Raw genomic sequence first — 20,161 nt, 5'->3', positions numbered from 1 at the left:
CACCTGTTTTTGAACATGCTCAGTGTGGAATTTCTTAAGCACACAGGCAGCGGCAGGGCGATTGGGAAAATCCTCTTGGGGGACCGAGATGCAAAACAGCCCCCAAAGGGAAAGTTGTACTGCTTGAATTTCAGAGGAGTCTCTGCATAGCTTTAAAAATGTCAGCAGATACAGATCTCGGCACAGACACTGCCACTTCTATTAAGGCATTGTTTATTTTAGGAGCTCACGGTCACAAGAAGCTTCAGGATGCAGTGTGCTCGGCCCTTGCTACCTCAGCAGCCACTGCCTCCTATGGCTTTATCCTTTCAGAAAAAGATCACGCTTCCCTTCCAAAATAGGTAGACTGTTTTATGCCTCTGGGAAGACTGTTCCAGAATGTCACCGCCAGAGCCACCCCCTGTTTGCCAGCCTGCAGCCGTTTGTCAGCAGTGTGCTGCCATGGAAGCACCCAGGAGGACAGGCCCTGATCCCATGGAGCTGCCCCGGCTCTACCCCTGGTGCGCTGGGGCAGCATGGGCTTTTCTAAGAGCACACCTGAACTTCAAGATGAAATTATTTCTGAGAAACCACTTACAGGGAAACGGGCCCCTTTGCAAAGGCCTCCTCCGTGCGCTGGGGAGGTGGCATAAGCCAGCCCAAAGCATCGGGTCCTGTAAAGTTAGTTGGGGATGCTCTTGCTTCCGTGGTTGCCTGTGAGTAGTTTGACGGTTTTGAGGTAGCTCTGAGGGTTTGAGAAAATATCCCCAAATGGATCTGGTATGTGAGCATTCCCCATGTACCCCAGGGTGAATTGCAAATCATTGTTTGGCAGTCGGGCAAACCATTCATTCACAAAATGGGAATTAAGAGAGCTGTGGTGCGGGAGCTGGTTTCTGAATAACAATCCAGTGCCTCAGCATCATGCAGGAGTTGTTGTTCAGCTGAGAGTGGTCAGGCTCCGGAAAACGTTGGTCTTTCAGTTGATTTGCATTTCTGACAAGGAAATGTGTCTGTAGCAGCCTCGCTTGATCTGCCTTTGGTGTTTTTGCTTTTATGCAATGCATCTGTCAGTGGAGAGACCTCCTGATCTCTAAATAATAATTGCTTGGCACAAGCGGTACGTTATTCTTTCTACGTATGAGGTGTAAGCTTAGAGACCTGTTTCTGTCCCTGTTCAGCATAAGTTCATCCATACACAGAGTATCCTTTGTAAATCTTCTTTACCAAAAAAAAAAAAAAAAAACTTCATACATTCAACTACCTGGAGTACAGATAGCAGCAGAGGAGAGCACTGTGATAACTCTGTCCCTCTGTTTCTCCACTTAGCAGCGGCACAGAAGTGAGGTATTTTATATTTTTAAGTAAAAGGCAACAGCGAGAACATACAGAAGATGAACACAGAGTAACTAAATGGGCCTTGGGCAAGCAAACCATTTTATTTTTATTCCTTAATTTGTAGGTTGTGAGTCTCTTTCTTCTGAAACAAACAGAATTGGTTTGCTCACCAATTTATATCTACCAGTACCATCCTCAGTAATCGGTTGCGGGACTGGGTAAATTTGTAAGGTCAGGACTGAGTAATTTTGTAAGGATCTCATTGAGGAGTTTAACATCACTATTCTTCTGCAATGCATTTATGTTGCAGCCTCAAGTGCTTCTAATAATATCAAATTGGTTGGTAGCATGGTCCCTCTTGTCCAGGTGTCACTGCATTCTCCTGGTCATATTGCCTGCTGCTGGTGTGCACATACATTTTGGGCTTTTTCTGTTTCACCTAGGTCACTGACACTGTGGCTGCAGATTACCCACCAGACCTCAACCAAACACTAACATTTCGAGAAACAGTTGGATACGTACAGTTCCTCGCCCAGGATGCCATTCAAAGCTGGATTAGAACTGACTGAATTGCAGAATATGACTGTCCCCGAAGATGATAACATCAGCAATGATTCAAATGATTTCACAGAGGTGGAAAATGGCCAGATAAATAGGTGAGTATTTTTCCACTGACGCTGCCTGCGCTAAGAAACACACTGTTTAAAAACAGCATTCTAATTTTCAGTATATGTTTTGAATTATTCATCACCAAGTCATGCTCCATTTGAAGATGTAATTTGAATTTCATATGTGACATCTGTTGGGCATAGGCTGCAACAGCAGATAAAGCAAACAGAGTGGCAATTTATTCATCGTTTCGAATCTTTCAAATTAGTCTAATAAAATGCACAAACATATAATGTAGCAAAAAGCCAACATTCTGGGACCTCAACTCGCATACAGTGGAGAAGTAATAATAATAAATGCAATTCGACCAAGAGAATAGCAGGGGGCAGATCACTTTGTTGACCTTCGGTCTCTGCTGTGACAGTTGTAACCTGCCTGGCCACATCCCTGGCCCCAGGCTTGTGGCATGTGCGGCTGGCACTCACTGTTCACTACGGGGTGGGATGGACCAGGCAGCAGTATCTGTCCCCAAGGCAGGGAGAGCAAGGGGCTGGTCAGAGACCTGCATCTAACTCGTGTCCACCTGAGGACCGCAGCTCTTTATCAGTTCGGGTGAAAACTGGCCATTGAGTTTCCTACAGGATAGTCATTTACAGGGATGTGATGGCACATCTGCCAGGTGTCTCCGCTGGGCACTAGCATCCAACAGGTGTTGAGATCTGCTGCCATGCCCCGGCTGGGTTTTGCAAGCTGTAGAGCACAAAGCTGTTTTCTGACCAAGGTTCCTGCTGAAGTGCTGAGCCCCAGGGGGCAGGGCTGGAGCCAGCCTGGCCGGGGAAGTCCTGGGGCAACCGCCAGCTGCACCCTGCAGTGCTGCGACCACAGCGCAGCTGCGCTGGTGGAGGTGAGGGCTGGTCAGGAATTTTCTGATGCAACTGCTTTGATGGAAAGTGCCAGGGCAAAACGCAAACCACTTCTGTTAAAAAAAAAAAAAAAAAGTGAGAGCAAGAGAAAAAACCCCTCTGACTGTGCCAAAACAAAACAATTCCTGTATGAACCTGCTGACTTTCCTGCTGGCTCCCCCAGAGCTCAGGAGCTGACAGCGGTGGAGGAGCGCCCCGGAGCCTGCTGAGGATTGATGTCCTTGACAGGAGGAGGGGTGGCTGAGCTCTTGGCTGGTGCCACAGGTAACTGGCAGAGGGAGAAACCCCATTAGTCCATCCTCTTTCAGTGAGTGCTTGTGGAGCTGTGTTGTGAGCACGGTCAAGTCTGAGAAGTGTCAAGCAAAGAAGGGAAGAAAAACGTGGTGTGGAAAGTGTCAGAGAGACAGAATTTTATGTCCTATTCTGGCTTTTCAGGCAGATGAACATATTCCACAGTTCTCTCTTCCCATGTGGGTGATTTTCTTCCTCCACGGAGCACCACTTGGTTGTACCAAATATCCCACCACTATTTCCGCTCTCCATGGGCACCTCCTCACTCACACATCCTGTCCACTTCTGGTGTGCCCTGTGCGTAGCGCTGTGCTCGTGCTGCTCTCCACCTCGCCACTCCTTGCCCCTAATGGCACCCAGACCCCGTTCTGCTCCCCTCAGCAAGCACATCCCCTGAGGACGTGGTTATTCCCTTCCTACAGCTGTGTCAGCAAACTCCCAGTCCCTGTGGGATAAGAGGTTAACGGGCATACAGAAGATCATCTTCTGTGCTGTCTGACACACAGTGTGTAAGACCTTGTGAAACTCCAAAGTCCACCGAAATCAGTGGGACTTTTTTTGTTAATTTCACTTGAGCGTTAGATTAGATCTGTAATTTTCAACTGACTTTTTTTTTTTTGTTTCAACTTGTTTGATTTCACACTCCATATCTCATTTTGAACCATGTTTTTTTTTTCTCAGTGCATAATTTTTCAAGCTGAATGTAGAGCAATGTTTTTAAGGGTCTTTTGGGGACGATACAGCAGTGAGAAGCAGATTCCAGGTCTGATTTAAACCCCAAATATTTCCTGATCTTGGAAAAGAATCCTCTAGTTCCCTACGGATTTCCAGCATTTTCTGGACCTGAATATGCCTTTATATATTCAGTTGTATGTAGGGAGGGGATGTCGTTTGGGAGGGGTTTTTCTTTGCATGCAAGTGTTAAATATTTTCTGGGAATGCCTATAAAGGAACTTGCATCGAATCCAGGCATGGATTTGCCATCGTTTAACCATTCATCCTGGCCACACAACTGTGCCGTCACTGAACATGGCATGCATCAGTGCTTAGGTGAGCTGCTGCTTCGTGTGACAGCAGGACAAATCCTCTAAGCCGTTCAGCAAACTTGAAACTATGATGGTGCTCTCAGGAAGCTGCTGGCTGAATGCTTGTCCTGGTCTGCAGCTACTCGTAAGTTTTGGAGCCCTCCTTGTTCAGTTAACAAGGTTGCTGGTAGCTGTATCCAGATCTGGTTGAAGTTCTGTAGCGTAAGCCAGAGCAAGTTTTCTTCTGCATTTCTTGTTCCTGCTTGCCCTGGAAATCTTTGCCATCGCTCAAGCTGCAGCTCCGTTTAAGAAACTGCCGGAGGATAGGGTTCTGTCAGCTTGGCAAAACCAGCTTTCCCTAGCAAATGTTTAAGGCATTGTCAAATATCACTTTAAGTTAATTATGTTTAAACGTATCTGAGATGGCTAAATGGTTTTAACTCTGCTTAGCCAAAATGGTTAGCTCCAGGATATCACCTTTATCAAACATTTCTCATTTAAGTCCTTTAATAAATTAAATTTTGAGACCATGGTTAAGCACGGTCCTTTTAAAATCACTTTATCAATAAGACTGAGTTTCTACGTTTTACTAAATCAAGCCAGAAAAAGAATCGGATTAAGAAATTCTTTCCAAGCCAACAATGAGGCTTCATTCATCACAAGGACGAGCTGATTATCTTTTGCCCAGGATGTTTTATAAATGTATCTAAAATGTTTTGCATAAACATGCTTGGCTGTGATGTAAGAAGTACACGAGGAAAGCAGAAACATACAAGAACGGGTTATGCCTTTTAAGGCTAAGCTCTCAAAATGAAGACAAGAAACAGCACAAATGGGTTTTGTGCGTGTCAAGGAGTCGCAAGGCGCTGAAGGCACAGACTGCCTCACTGTGCCTTTGTGGGGCACCTGTAATGGGGCTCCAGAGCTTGCACGAATTGGGAGAGTCTGCAGCAGTCATCTCACTTCATTCCAGTCAGATTTATAAAGGTCAAATATACAACATTGTGACAACTAATAGCTCATTTTCTAATCTGTTAAGCAGAGCAGATGCATGGTGTGGTTTAAACAGAAATGTTAGTCGTATAGCGTGTGTTCCTTTCATATACCATAGGAAAAAGGACACTGAAATTTTAAAAGCATTAAGTTTTTATAAAAAAGGCAAATCTTGGGAAAATTCATGTTGAATCTATTTTAATCTATTAGACTACCTTTGCCCTACTTTCTTCTTATTCCTTTTTTTTTTTTTTTTTTTTTTGTCAGTTCAGCAACACATTCCATTCCCGGGAAGTGTAGGGTGTCCCACGGTGCGTCCGTACCACCTACAGAGCGTGGTCCCGAGGCAGCCTTCTCGTCTGGGCTTGCCGGCTGAGCTGTCTGCACCAGCACAGGCAGCCGCAGCCAGGGTGCAGCCGGCAGGACAGACAGACGCCCTGCAGCCCCACGGTCCCCCGCTGCAGCACACAGCCAGCCCCCCAGCTGGCAGGCAGGGCTGGGAAGCCCCCCGCAAAAACCTGGGCACCGTGTGTCTTGCAGGTCTGCTCACCTTGTCAGAGGAGACGACAGGCAGAAAACCCAGTCCATTTTAACATACAACTAACTCAAAAGAAAGTGCTTTGGATCAGTTTATCTTATTAGACTGGTTTTCTCCAAGGAAAGAGTAATTTTCATTGAACTTTATTTCCAGGGAGTAATAATTATATAGTATCTACAGATTTGTTGCTTTTGTGATTCTTAAACAGAGACTGAATGTGTACAGATGAGCAGAAGCAGGGGGATCAGACTTGTTAACTCCTCTCCTAACTCTAACGAAATCTGAAATGACACATGACCTCTGTGGCTGAAAGAAGGAGGCAAAGCCCACAGATGTTCCAAGCAGCGCTCAGAAAATTCCAAAAAAGACAAAACGTTTCTCTGTGCTCCTGCCTGTACAAATCGCCTGCAGGGTGTTTCAAGAGAGAGCAGGAATGTCTTTGTCAGACCGCTCACGCTCAGCTGCCCGTGCTCAGGAGATGGGCTTTAAACAGACGTGGAAAAAAACCCACATGCTCTGAATCTATAGAAGTCCGGGTTGAAACTTTATTCCGTGAGGGTGAAATACCTTCCTGGTGAGCTTCAGAAAGTTAATTTTGGATCATTCCAGCTTAGAAGTGGTTACTTTTCACTCCTTAAAACAGTAGGGAAGGATCAGCCATCTATTCCAGCTGCTTTAGGGCTGGTGAACCTGGCCCATATCTCTATTTTACAGCAAATTAGTTTCTGAAGTTAGTAGCTGTAAAATTCCAGGATAAGCCTATAGTTGGTTTATATCTATAATAGAGCAAATTGAAACAGACTGATAGGTAGGAATCCAAGTTGCAAAATAAAAAAGCAATAACACTAAATACATCTTGCCCGAACACTAATTACAGCTTTGCCCAAATTTAAGGATAAATTCAAAATGTGTGTGTAGTAGAGAAAGGTCAAACTTTCAAAGATATTTGCTTCTAAGGATTTTAGCCTTAATGTCTAACGGATGAGCACAAGGTATGTTTGATGAACAAAATACTAAAGGCATGGAGTTCAGTGCGTCAGCTGCAGATCCAAGTCAGCAGCATGATCTTAGTATATCTTAGAAGCTGTGCTCTCATATATTGGTAGCAATTGGGTCACAACCAGGGCAGTGAGGAACTTTGATAGAGCTCTATATTTATAAATTCAGCATTACATTACCAGACTGAGTGCCTTCAGATGTATGGAAATAATGCACAGCCAGAGTCTGAGCTATGTGTCTATGGTCAGAAAGAAGTTCCCGGTTGTGGGAACTCTGTGTTCAGCTTACTGGTTGCTTGTTTTCATTTAAGAAGAGCCACCTTAATCTGCCTACAGCAAAAAAGGCTCTGAAGCTTGGTGATGGCCTCTGGCTAAGTTTGTAGTGTGTGTGATGGCTGATGCAGTAGCCAGTGCTCAAGAACCATCTGTAAATTAGCAGAGATGCCAGGGACTTAATTGTGCATAAACCTTGAAAAGACGAAAAGCTGAAAGAATGTTTTATACAAACGAAAATTGTTTGTTGAAGAGAATGTCTGGGAGAAAATAGCAGCTCACCCTAATCAGAAGTGTCATAAATCCCTGGGATACCAACACACAAAGGCAGGAAGCAAATCTTGCTCTGGTGTCAGTGAGATCTTCAGTGTGTGGGGGCGCAGAACAAGCAAAGGTGCAGAGAAGGAAAAATCATTTACCACATGCTCTCCTGCACAGAGGTGTTTAATTTTGCAGTATGGTGAATTCAGTACTGAGTTTCGAAAGGCTTTTTGATGACAATATGGTAGCCCAAAACTGAGGTCTTCCCGCAGAGCACGTCACCCAGTTCTGGGTGGTCCCACCCACATCAGCAGGATGGCAGCAACTCAGGGCTTGTATGTGGCATTCCCTCTGGCTTACCCCACTTGCAGGGTGCTGCATGGCTCAGTGGTGCCAGTACCAAAGCCCAGGGAGCGCAGTCAGGCAGGGCACAAGCATCACACTAAGACAGTGGTGGCCACATCTCTGCAGGACACCTGGAGAAGCACATCTTGCTAATGTCTGTGCAAATTCATTGCTTTCCTGCCCACAAAATTGATGCTTTTTCATTACTAAATCTCCTAAAATACCGTTCCCAAAAATTCCCTAAAATCTCCTAAAATACCATTCCCTAAAATACCGTTCTGATCTTGTACAAGTGGTACCTTTACTGAGGCACAGTGTGTGCTGGTGTCAGGGAACCATAATCGGGCTCCTTAAATAGTTACGAGTTTGACCTCTTTTCGCGTACAGCTTTTATACATTGTGTATTTTGTAATCACATGCTGCTCACAGAATTAACTTGTTCGCATTTTCTAACCACTCCTGCTGGAAATAAATCCTCTGACTTCTTTCAGCAAGTTTATTTCGGACCGAGAAAGCAGAAGAAGTCTCACAAACAGCCACCTGGAAAAGAAGAAGTGTGATGAATATGTAAGTCCTTCTTGCTGGTCTTCTCTATCAAAATGAACTGTACTACACTGGGTGTTGGGAGGGCCTTTAGACGTGGTCTTGAAAAAGTGCTGGTTCAGGAAAAGGGAAGTCCCCTGGCCTGTGCTGGGCAGGAGGCCATGGCGATTCCTTGTGGCCTTGCAATATATCACTCGTACCTAAGATGTCCCACAGGCGTGGTGAGAGATGGGTTTTAAAGCTGAATCTATATGAGTTGTCTGTTGCCTACGTATTTACTAGAATTTAGGAAATCTGTAGGACGGCAATCAGAATATAGCTGTGAAAAAGTTAGGTGTTTTTTTTGTTTTCTTTCAAACCTCACAGTTTTTACTAATTTGCTCCCACATCAGTAGATACTTCTATCTGATATATCATGTACCCTGCAAGTCGAAGTGTAATGGCATTTCTGTGCTCTGTTCCAAGCCGTTGCTGACCTGTGAACCTCTATTTCTCCAGATTCCAGGAACAACTTCTCTGGGAATGTCCGTCTTCAACCTCAGCAATGCCATCATGGGCAGTGGCATTCTAGGCCTCGCTTTTGCATTGGCCAACACAGGAATTCTCCTTTTTTTGTAAGTGTGAGCGGGTTGAGGATCTGATCTCTCTGCAGTGCGAGTGCAGTGATTTACGGTCCGGTTGAAATGTGATGTGCTTTTTCACTACGTGAAGTCACCAACTTGTATAAGTAGCTTGGAGTTTGGAGTACTGGTGGATGGTCAGTTGTTTCACATTCTAAAGATGCACTTAAGTACAGCATTCAAACCTGAAAATATTAGCTATATTTTTCAATATTTTTTTTTTTCAGTCAGAGTGATGGGGAGAAATAGCCACTAGTTGTGCTTCTGGAGCAAATTATGTCCATGCCGTTGACTACTGACCTGAGCCTAGCCAGGGATTTTTTCCTATGGTCTACAAACTGCACATACATCAAAAACAGCAAATTTATTCAGCAGTAATACTTGCAGTGTGATAGTACCTACTTCTTGCATGTGTCACAGGTTCTCTACAACTTTCAGCAAAGCATGGTGCAATATCTACTTTTTTGAGCAAGAAAAAAGAATATTTGTATTCTTTTAAATGTTGCATATAGTGTTTTTGTCTCACTTCCACAGTTTTTTCAGTTTCTTATAGGAGAGTCCTTATTAGCCAACATAAATACAGCCAAGATTTGAGTATAAAAAAGAGTTGAGGTAGACTACTTAACTCCACCAAAAAAGAGGCATTTCATAAAACAGAATTTTATAGTTTAAAAATGAAACAGTGCCAGTGAATGAGTAAGACACAGAATACTGTGTTATTCTGGTTTGCAGTGTGAGACATTTCATTGTGAAAAGTGATTGTTAAGAAATCAGTTGGGAATTGTGTGCAGAATCCAGTAATAAATGTTCACTGAGGGAAGAAATACAATAATTTACAATATTTGAGACCTGTTCAACACAGTTATTAAGTTTACAGATCACTCTACAGAGGTGTCATTTCCTGAATGTCAGAACCTAAAAATCTAGAGCTTAGGTTATTTCTTTTTTTTTGAAAATATATAATATGAGCCCTGCATATAGCAGAATGGATGGCCAAGGTGGTATGTATAGCCATCTGCTCTGGGGTTTCGTGCCAGCATAGCTACATCCATGCTGCTGGAGTACAGTTTGCTGTGGTTGGATAAAATCTGGGAATAATCCAAGGAATTAATCCACTTACATTAAGAATGTACAAAGTCTCATAATTGTGTTACAACTAAGCTAGGCTATAAAGTAGATGGACACTAATTGAGTTGTTTTTTGTTTTTTTTGTGTTTTTTTTTTATGCAGAGGGACTGAGTTCATTTTATATATATATATATATTTTTTTTTTTAATTATTATTTTTAAACCAGCATGTGATAGTAACCTGTTTATGATTCTCCACCCATGCTCTCTGATGAGCACACCTTGTAGGGCACAGACTGGGGTTTGCAAAAACTGCTGTAACCAAAGAAGTCACCTCTGCTCAACCTTGTTACCTCTTCTGGGAGACCAGTGTCTCAGCTAAAGAACAGTAACTGTTTACATCTACTCTACAAGAGGAGATTTTAGAGCACCTTCAATTTCACCCTCAGTTGCTTTAGTTTTCCATAAGTAATCTTATCCTCTTCTCTCTCTCTCTCGGCAAAGTTTTTCATGAGAGTTTAAGTGAAATGCATTTGCTCTAAAGGATATAAAAAGGCAGTTTCTTATAAATGAAGTAGATCAGAGGTGTGAAGACTAGCAAAACTTCAAACAACTTGTGGTGGAAACTAGGCTAGTCTTGGTCCGAGTAGTGAGTGTATAGCTGTGCACCACCTAACTGTACAAAAACCACCAAAGCTGATAGCTGGGTAGAGGTTTTATGTAGTAAATAACAGCATTATTCTCTACAGAATTAGACCATGTGGGTTTAAGTGAGAGTAATTGTTTTTGTTAGTTTTGTAATGCCTTTAGATCTGTTAGCTTGGAGATAGATCAGCCTGCTGAGATGAAAGGTAAGGAAGCTAGCAGGACCTTTCTGACCGGGCAAGCAGAGATTTTGCCTTTGAAGCCTGGAGATACAGCATCCTAATGTGCTGTCTGTAGTTATGCCTGAAAATTGAAGTGCTTTAAATTGCCCTTTCACCATGCAATAGACTCATAGTTAAATGTAGACCATTACTTTTATATTTTTGCTCACACTCAGTCAGTGCGTTTTTCCACAAATGTATGGTTCTGCTGTCTCTGTCCTAGGCAGATCTTAGAACCATTTCTGCTTTACAAGTGATAAAAGAAAAAGTCCTAGCATGAATTTGATTTCTTTTTGCGCATGAGAAAGCACTTACATTCATTGCTCTTGAACAGCAGAAATCTGGAAAGTTTCTAGTTTGCTTTGTCCAGGTCATCTGTCTGCCAGTGCTGGCTCACACCATCTCTGAAAAATAGAAAGCAGAGGAGGAAGAACTAAAGGAGCATTTTCAGCTCGAACAAAGCAGACCCAACTTGATTTCCACTCTCATAATTTTTATGCTACTTCAGTGTGAAATGTGCACCCAGTGCACCAGGATCAGTTCAGATCCTATACTCTTGACATAAGATGTACAAAGTAAATATGGTGATGGGTATGTACTGTCACATAATATTTGCATAACTGATTGCCATAGTAAAGTGTCATACTTTCTAGGCAAAACAGCAGAGGAACTCTGAGGAACTTAATCCTAATATTTTTAATAACCACAACCTAGACCAAAGAAGAACGTCCTTTCTTGTGTGAAAAAAAATGGGCAGAAAGCCTTCTTGCTGCAGAAAGATGGCACAAAAGGCTTGGGGAGGTAAAGAAGGGCCAGGCCAGCTGGGAATGGCAGGAGCACTCGTAGGTAGCTTGCCCTGCCTGTGGTTTCACTGGCAGCAGAGCGATGGATCGCACTGCAGAGACACGCGGGCCGCCCAGGCATGAGGTGCCTTCAACCCATACTTAGCCCCGCAGTGCATGGGGCCTGAAAAACCCTTCTGAGAGGCAGAGCTTGTCGCATGAGGTGCAGTGTGAGGTGACAGCTGAGGTTTCACTCTGCTCTCTGCAGCTGCCTCTGCTGAGGTCAGCTGGAAGCTGTCACCAGGCTGGGTGGCCTGCAGTGGCATGGCCCTGCTCTGCCTCGCTCCTCCACATCCCATGCCTTACGGGGTTCAGTGCAGAAGGCAGGGGGCTGCCCGAGCCCCCCAGGCCCTGCAGCCTGGACTCCACGGAGGGCTGGGGACAGTGTTTGAGCCAGCTTGGTAATGTGGCAGCTGTGAGCAAACAGCAGCGGTGCCACAGGAACAGTTTGTTCTTCCTAGCCCTGTATCGGTCCCCTGCCCTAAACTGTTTATTCTGGATTTGTTGGGGGAGGTGAGCTTTGCATGTGCTGATTGCTTGCAGAGCTGCCAGCACTGCTTTAAAAGTAGGCAAAATAATAAGTATTGAGACGAGAGTGCAAGCTACCCCGCTTCTGTTTTGAATTTGCGCGAGGCGAGTGGCAGGGACGTTTCCTTTCCTTTCCAAGGGGCGGTTCTGGCGCGGGTGTCCCTGTCCACACCACAGTCCTAACACAAACAAGTTCCTCATGCGGTGCTAAGGAAAACGCCAAGCGTCTCCATGCAGGTCCTACGGGGAGCTAAGGACAACAGATCAAATACCTGGCTGCTTGGGGGTGTTATTTTTACCGCTGCGAAGACTCCATGAGCTCAGTGCCTGCAGAACGGGAGCTTTTAATATTAAAATAGACTTGGTGCTGGCTTGTGCAGCCAGGGCCACTTGGGGCTGGGAGTGACTCAGCCTGGCTGCCGTGGCTGCGAGCACCATGCCTCCACACAGACAGGGGCGTAGCGGGTCTGGAGGGGACGTGGGCAGCAGCAGGGCTTAGCAAGTCTTTAAAAAATGGAGCAGAGTGACCTCAGCCAGTGCAGGCGCCTTTCCCTTCACCTCCCCAAGGAGAAACACCCTTCAGGCTGTACGAGAAGCGTGGTGTTGCTGTCAACCATGATTCTCTGCAAAAGAGCAGTTCCTTCTACCGCCTCCCTGCTCCTCTGGCCCCAAAAAACTAGTGGGTCAGTATTTGGCACTAAAACATTTCTAGTCCAAAACGGTAAAAAAGGGCAGGGAAGAAGCTTCTCATCCTGATCCTTCTATATATTTCTATGAAAAAGATGTGTCGCTGCCTATCTGTGGCAGCAGCATGTTTTCTGTTAAATTTTAGGCTTGTTTTCCTCGGTGTCCCAAGGGTAGTTGTCATAATAAAGAGAGGAATTGCCAACAGATTGTCTGAATGCTCTTCACACACATCATGAAAACATCATCAGGTCTTTGTGTGTCAGTGTCGGAGGGGAAGGCACACATAGTGCTTGGCTTAAAGACATAGAGCAATGAGCAAATGTGTTTTTATGCACTTAGCCCCCGGCACTGACTAATTATCATTTGTGCCAGCAAGTTCACTACACAAACAGTTCAGTCATTGCTTCCTGCAATTCTTCTATGTGCGAAGTCAAATTATGGATCATGGCGGAAAGGGGAGTGACATCAGTGCGGGGACACCTGTCCCTTCCTGGATGAAACATAAGCCTTTGCTTTCTGCCTTCACTCCCAGGAGAAGACAGTCTGTGAGTGGTGAGGGGATGGGTCAGCTGTCTCCATGCCTAACATCTAAAGCCCAGAGGCCCCAACCCTTGGGATCACTCATTGCGAGGACACGGACAGAATCGAAGCTAGAGACCACATTATTCATCGCGTTGAGTTCACATTCGGGTCCTTTTTGCCTGTGGAAGGCTGGATAGAGCAAGACATCTCTGGGTGGTATTAACCTCCCTCCTCTTCCCTCTCCTTCGGCACTGGGAGGCATGTAGAAAACCATTGAGGCACCCCTCTGGTGGCATGTGACACGTGTCTTGGGAAGAGATGCTTGCATCTGGCACAGAAGGCTTTAAATAGAGGACATCCTTCTGAAATTTTTACTCAGCTTCCAGAAAAAAATCCTTTAGACTGGGTGCTGAGGAATATACCTGGCTCATCCCTGCTCTGATTAAATCCTAATTCCTATATGATGAGACATCTTCCTTCTTGCTTCCCTCAACAAGGAAGGGTATAACTCAGTAACAGGCTGCATTTTTTCTAAGTTTTACTTAGTTGAATTCCTCTGCATACAAGGTTTTATAGCTCCTCTCTAGCCTGGTGGAATTGCAAACAGCATGTTAATCACTCTTGTTTATAGGGCTTTTTGCATTCTCAGAAGATTATAAAAAATATCTTGGCATCAACGGGAATATGACCCAACGTGTAAAATATTGCAATGTTAGAGCTCTGCTTTTACAGTAAGCTTTATCTTTCATTCTTTTGTAGGCTGCTTTTGGTTTCCGTGACATTGCTGTCTATTTATTCAATATATCTCCTGTTGGTGTGTTCAAAGGAAACAGGTAATATAAGATGTTACTGTAGCATTTCAGTGGACTTGTAAGGAGTAAGAGGTAAAAAGTGCTCAGAATAAGGCAAGGTACTTTGTGAAAGACAGAGTTTCTATCACTTTGCTGACACAAAAGAAAGTCCTAAAAGATTGTGGGTCAGAAGCCCAGAATTAAAAATAATGAATGTCATGGCAAAGGGGAATGACATCTGACCATCACTGTAAAGAGAAAAAAATCAAGCCAACGAGTGGATTCTGCTGCAAGGAAATGTTTTTAGTGAGCTAGAAGGAACAGCTCAAATAGTTCCTTTGCATTACAAAATCAATTGCAAATGAAATACAATGAATCTGCCTATCCAGGTAAGCCAGCTTACTTGGAAATAGAGCTCGTTGTTAACAGCTAGTGTGAAATTCATGAGTTTTCCTAGAAGAAAATAAAAAGAAACAGTTCCTCCACAGAGAGTAGTATAACTCTAAGCAAAACACATTTCTAAACACAGAAATTAGAAGTTATTTACAATGTTAAAGAGACTTTGTGCTCTAAGTCAAGAGTCTCTTTGAGTAACAACCTCTGAAGACATACTTTTAAAATTATCTGTGCATAAGAACACTGTCGTATTTTAATACGTAATTTGGATGCACATGAGTTATTATTATAGTGTGTGCAAAGGCACCAACTACTTATTTAAACTAGGTGTGAAGGCCTAATTGTTGACACATTTGTGCCATCTTAGTGCCCAAAATCTGAGCCCTGTTTTCTGTGCTGCTGGATCGCAGATATATCATTACAGCTAAGCTCAGAGTTATTGTTTATACAAGCTTTAAACAAGAAATGTCAGCTATAAGGAAATGTAGAGAAAAACAAACGAGATCCATTTTTAAAATAATCTGTTCAGTGTAACATCTGTAGTATTTCTCTTTCTGTTCTTGTGATTCTCACCATCTTCACAATATCCAGTCTTTTTTTTCTCAGCCTGAATTGCAGCCAAGGAAAAAAAGCATTTAACAGAAACACAATCCAATTAATAGAGGAGTTTCTCAAGCTTGACAAATACTTAAAATGAAGTTTTAGTTATAATTTAAGCTGTTCCCTGCTTTTACCAAAAACATACCACATTTGAGAATTCACAAGTTAAGGCATCATCATTAAAAACTGTAAATCATCCTGTAAACTAGTGGCTGCCTTCATTTGGATCATTTAGTCAAACCAAGCAGAATTACAGAGTTGCAGTCTGGTGTCTGTTGTGGCCAGGCTGCTAGTACTGGCTTCTGGCCCCTGCTGTACTGAATCTGGTCTGGAGTGAAGGCCTTCAACCTTTCTTTCATTGAGACTGCAAAGCTTATATGCCAGGATGGGGATACCTGAACTTAAAATGCCATTATGGGTATAGACGGACTCATTAAGAGGGTCTCATAAATGATCGGTAGCCAAAGACAGCATTTATAGATACCAATATAGATTACTCCGTAAGTTTCAGCTCTAGCAATTACAAGAGAGCTTTCCATTTAGTAACAATGGAAACATACAGTTTTACAGAGGAAAGGAATCACAAGTGGTTTGACTCTGCTTTTGCTGGTGAATTCTTTACCTTTCTCCTGATTTCTTTTAACACAGGCTGCATGGTGTATGAAAAGCTTGGGGAGCAGGTCTTTGGCACCCCAGGGAAAATGATTGTCTTTGGATCTACATCTCTTCAGAACGTTGGAGGTAAAGGAGATCTGGGATATTTAAAAACAAAACAAAACAAACAAACAAATAACACAGGAGGATCTTAATAAAGATCTAAATAAAGGTTACCCATTCTCTTAGAAAAGTTTGGGATCCTCATGCTCCTCCGTATTGGTCTCAATAACATTTTGCATGCAGCCCTTTAAAGATGCTGTATTACTGAATGATCGGTATTTTACAGTCAGTTACAGTTCTGGGTCTTCTATCATTAGAAACTGATGTGGAAAAATGTTCATGATGCTTCTATGTACTTATTCCATAAAATATCTCATCTGTTGTCTAAAGTGATTCTCTTGTTCCACCAGCAATGTTGAGCTATCTCTTCATAGTCAAAAATGAGCTGCCTTCTGCCATAAAGTTTCTAATGGGAAAAGACGAAAATTTTCCGTAAGTTGAATTCATTTTTTGCGATTAGATTACAGAATTTAACATTGTATAGGTAATCTTGAGCATATGTTTATAAAAACCCTTAAGTACTGGATATTCGGATATTCTGTAGGGTTGTCAACAGTAGATCACAGGAGTATCTCAGTGGATTAATAAAACACAAGAAAACTTTGTGAAGGACAAGAGGATGGATAGGAAATTAAAGGTGTAGTTATCAGTATTTTCTCTATTTGCACTCCAGATTTTTGTGCAGAATTAGAAGCTTTGTCTTTTACAGTGTAGGGCAACGCTTGAAGATATTGGGAACAACAAAAGTTTAAGATATTATATTTTTACTTGCATTTTTAGCATCTTACAGGACTTTTTGGCCCCGAATAAAATTCTTCTATACTAATATATGACAAAGGCAGAATATTATACTTAGATGTCTGCCAGTTGTCACTCCTTGACATTTACCAGCTTCTTTAATAGAGGGAATAGGAGGATGGTATTTCTTTACAGTAATAAATAGCCTTTACACAGGGTTATATGATGTATTGTAGAGCACAAAGAAATTAGAGATCCCTTTCCTCGGGTTTTCATACTAAACAAAGCAGTGAAAATATATCACACAGAACACCAATAGTGCTGCATCTGAGGCAGAGCAGTGCCATGTTTTAAGAGCTGGATGCCAAATACCTTTGGTACTCTGCAAAGTTCAGATGTGGTCCCTATTTTGCCTTTCATAGTGTAAGGATATGGAAGATGCTTCTCTAACTGCAGCAAAGAGGATGACTAAGTGTGAGGAAAACCAGAGAGGGTTTAAGGTGTGCTCACGGTACTTTTTTAATGTTTTATACAGGGCATGGTACGTCGATGGGCGGATTCTCGTTGTCATAGTGACGTTTGGTATCATCCTCCCTTTATGTCTCCTTAAGAACTTAGGTAAGATGTAAATCCTATAAAATACAGGAGCCCGTTGTGCCTCCGACAGCCACATTGGCCACTCAAATATAATTACAAAAATTGTGCTCTCACTGTAATCTAAGCAGCCTCTCTGGTCCAGGAAGAAGCTGTGTTTTGAGCATCTTGGAAAAAAGAAGGCCTAAATTGTTACAGCGGTTGAACTCGGTATAAACCAGCCTCATCCATATAATTGGGGAAATTGATTTTAAAAAATATGCTTAAGAGGGTGTTTATTTCATGAGGTGACTGACTCTACTGTATGTGTGGCCTGTAAAAATATATTCACCAACAAAATGTAAGATTATAAAAAATTGCTTATTTTTCTATCAGCATTGAAATTTTCAGTGGTTGGGTTAATTGGAGGTGTTGCCTTTGTAAGTAAGGTGTGTATAAAGAACCACATTTCCAAATGTGTTTTAGTCCACAGAGATGCCAGATGGTGCACTATGTGTGTTTTAAAGCCATGTAACAAGTTTTGGCACTGCATTCCTCTTGGGATCTTCCTTTTGAGAAACTAACCCATAGTAAGCTCACATTTCTCTGCATAGTAGGGAATCTGGGTCACGTTCTGATTGCAATTTCACATTTTCAAGTTTGTTTCAATTACCACAGCCCCTTTCAAAAGTAAAATTAGTTAAACTACTGTAACGATTACCTTTGGGAAGGAAGGTGTGTGTCACATCGGTTAGATCAAAGCCCTGGTCTGTCTGAAAGCCGGAGGCTTGCAATGTGGAAGGCTCCCACACCAACCAGGAATGCTTTTGTCCTGCCCAGAAGCTTGTAATACATATTAAATGTATAATGCATTTAAATTCATCATTAAGTAGAGAATTAAAAAGCAAGATACGGCTAATAAAATAACCTTGTGTAAGATTTCTTTTTAATTTATTTCAGGGTATCTTGGCTATACCAGCGGATTTTCATTAAGCTGCATGGTATTTTTCCTCATAGTGGTAAGTTAAGCTTGGTCTCTTCATTGGATTAGTCACTTGATAGCATATTCAGAATTTCTTAATTCAATTAGAATTTGCTTTTTAGTATTATTCTTAACAGCTGTTTTCTGCTTTTGTCCTAGGTTATTTACAAGAAGTTTCAAATTCCCTGTTACGAATTGGAGCTAAATGCAACATCAGCTATGCTATCAAATAGCTCAGCACATGAGCATATGTGTAAGCCAAAGTATGTTATCTTTAATTCCAAGGTATGTTTCTTTTTATGATACTTATTTTTGATTCACATAATACATGCACCTACACTCCATGTCCTTAATCAGCTCAGCAGCATGTAGGGCCTGCCCCTCCATGCTTCCACATGTGCTCCGATGGCGAATGCACAATGAGAGTCCTTGCCCAGTTTTATGGAGGTGCCTTAAACACCTGTAGCTCCTTGCAGTCTTGCTCTGCTGCTCCGTTCCCCAGGAAGCCAAGATAGGCTGAGCTGCCTTGGTAGTACGTGTGCTAAGGCTGTGAGCCCCAGATGACACCGGACAACAAATGCTTTGTTTAGGAGAGTTTTCCTTTCTGCTGCTTTGTACTGTCTGTGCTGCAACTGAGTTCCTAGGCTGTGGTTCAGCAGACACTGTAAGCCTGCATCCAAAGGCCAGAAGTAATCTGTCTGTCCTTCTGTGCACAAACCACTTCTTTGTGACAGGGTATTTGTTTTTATAGCCATATGGTGAACTGCACAAGGAAAAGGATACAGTCGAAAGCTAATCCAGCAAAAATTTGATTGCCTTTCAGCTGGATGCTTTCCTCGATCGCCACACAGCTGCACAAAAAGTTGTGCCAAGAGAGTACGAAAGAGCAACTGGCTGTAGCTGTGGGAGCAGGAGGATTGCTTCTTCCAGCTGTGCCGGTTTGCAGTGATCCTTGCACGGCACCTTATCCAGTAGGGCAGGGTCCTCAGATTGTCACCACTGCGTTCATAGAGAATGCGTATGTATAGTATATGCCTGAAAAAATTAAGCTTTTTAAAAAAATCATCCAATCATCCTACCAGCTTCAGTCCAAGAAGTCAGTGTGAACTAATTTGAGCACTTTTCTTCAGCTGTGGGCAGCGATCAGCCCTGAACCAGTGTAACTGACCAAGAAGTAGTAAACTTGGTGTGTGGTAGCGACACAGGAGTAGGTACATTTTAGATAGATACTGACAAAAGGAAATCTTATTCTCCTGCAGTGACAGTGTTTACCTCAGAGTCAATGAATGCCCATCAGAAGGATCAGTCCATCTGAATTAGGCACACTGGACCTGAGCTTTAGAGATTTGCTCTAGGGGCCAATAATTTGCCAATCAATTTAGTAACTTAGATGTGTGAGAGGAGATCAGATTCACAGGATCACAGAATGGCTGAGGCTGGAGGGGACCCTGGAAGCCATCTGGTCCAGCCCCCTGCTCATGCAGGGTTACCTAGAGCAGGTTGACCAGGACTATGTCCAGATGTCTTCTGGGTATCTCCAAGAGAGGAGACTCCACATCAGCTGTGTGCTGGAAGTGATTGAGAGAAGGCAGCACAGGTCTGGCTATGGAAGCACCACCAGAGAGCAAATAGTGTGCTTTCTGAATCTCATGGGATGGGGATGTACCCCGCTGGGCAGCTCCAGGACTGCTTCTGTGCCAATGGTTGTCCTGTGGCCAGCACAAGAAAACCTCAGAGCACCAGGAAGAGCTGACCATAGGGATCAGCTCATTTTATCCTCACAGGAGGACCTGTTTTTCATGTGATCTCAGCTCGTACCAGTTTCCTGGGGAGAATGGAAGTGCTTGAGCTCTGAGATCATTCATGAAGTTTGGCCAAATGGTGACCAAGGAAACCCGCTCAGATTTTTGGTTGAGCAGGGGGTGAGGTTCCCCTCAGAGGCCCTCTGCGCTTCATAGTGACGTAACGGTCTCTCTCTTTCCCCAAGGAAAAGCATGCTCCCTCCACACTCCTCCTAGCCCTTTTGTTGGCCTGGGAAATGAAGGGGCTCAGTCTGGTACCTTGAAATATCCATTTATTTGTAAGTTCTGCATTCCTCTTCTCTTTTCTTACAGTC

The 20,161-nt window shown here is 43.2% G+C and overlaps 1 protein-coding gene across 2 annotated transcripts in view; it reads left to right on the top strand.

The window, feature by feature from the left end:
* Positions 1 to 20,161, top strand: part of SLC38A1 (solute carrier family 38 member 1) — a 38,789-nt gene that overhangs the window by 6,650 nt on the left and 11,978 nt on the right. For both annotated transcript variants that reach the window (XR_003497045.3, XM_027456755.3), the window contains exons 2-10: positions 1,761 to 1,973; positions 8,065 to 8,140; positions 8,615 to 8,730; positions 14,008 to 14,081; positions 15,684 to 15,776; positions 16,103 to 16,184; positions 17,026 to 17,108; positions 18,024 to 18,082; positions 18,205 to 18,330. Coding sequence is in view for 1 of the 2 variants with exons in the window: in XM_027456755.3 (XP_027312556.2) it covers positions 1,855 to 1,973; positions 8,065 to 8,140; positions 8,615 to 8,730; positions 14,008 to 14,081; positions 15,684 to 15,776; positions 16,103 to 16,184; positions 17,026 to 17,108; positions 18,024 to 18,082; positions 18,205 to 18,330 (828 nt within the window). In the remaining variant the exon portion in view is untranslated. The remainder of the gene's footprint in view (positions 1 to 1,760; positions 1,974 to 8,064; positions 8,141 to 8,614; positions 8,731 to 14,007; positions 14,082 to 15,683; positions 15,777 to 16,102; positions 16,185 to 17,025; positions 17,109 to 18,023; positions 18,083 to 18,204; positions 18,331 to 20,161) is intronic.

Source organism: Anas platyrhynchos, chromosome 1 (assembly GCF_047663525.1).
Source record: "Anas platyrhynchos isolate ZD024472 breed Pekin duck chromosome 1, IASCAAS_PekinDuck_T2T, whole genome shotgun sequence".
Lineage (NCBI taxonomy): Eukaryota > Metazoa > Chordata > Aves > Anseriformes > Anatidae > Anas > Anas platyrhynchos.
Note: the sequence above shows the minus strand (reverse complement) of the source record. Positions and strands in the feature narration are given on the sequence as shown.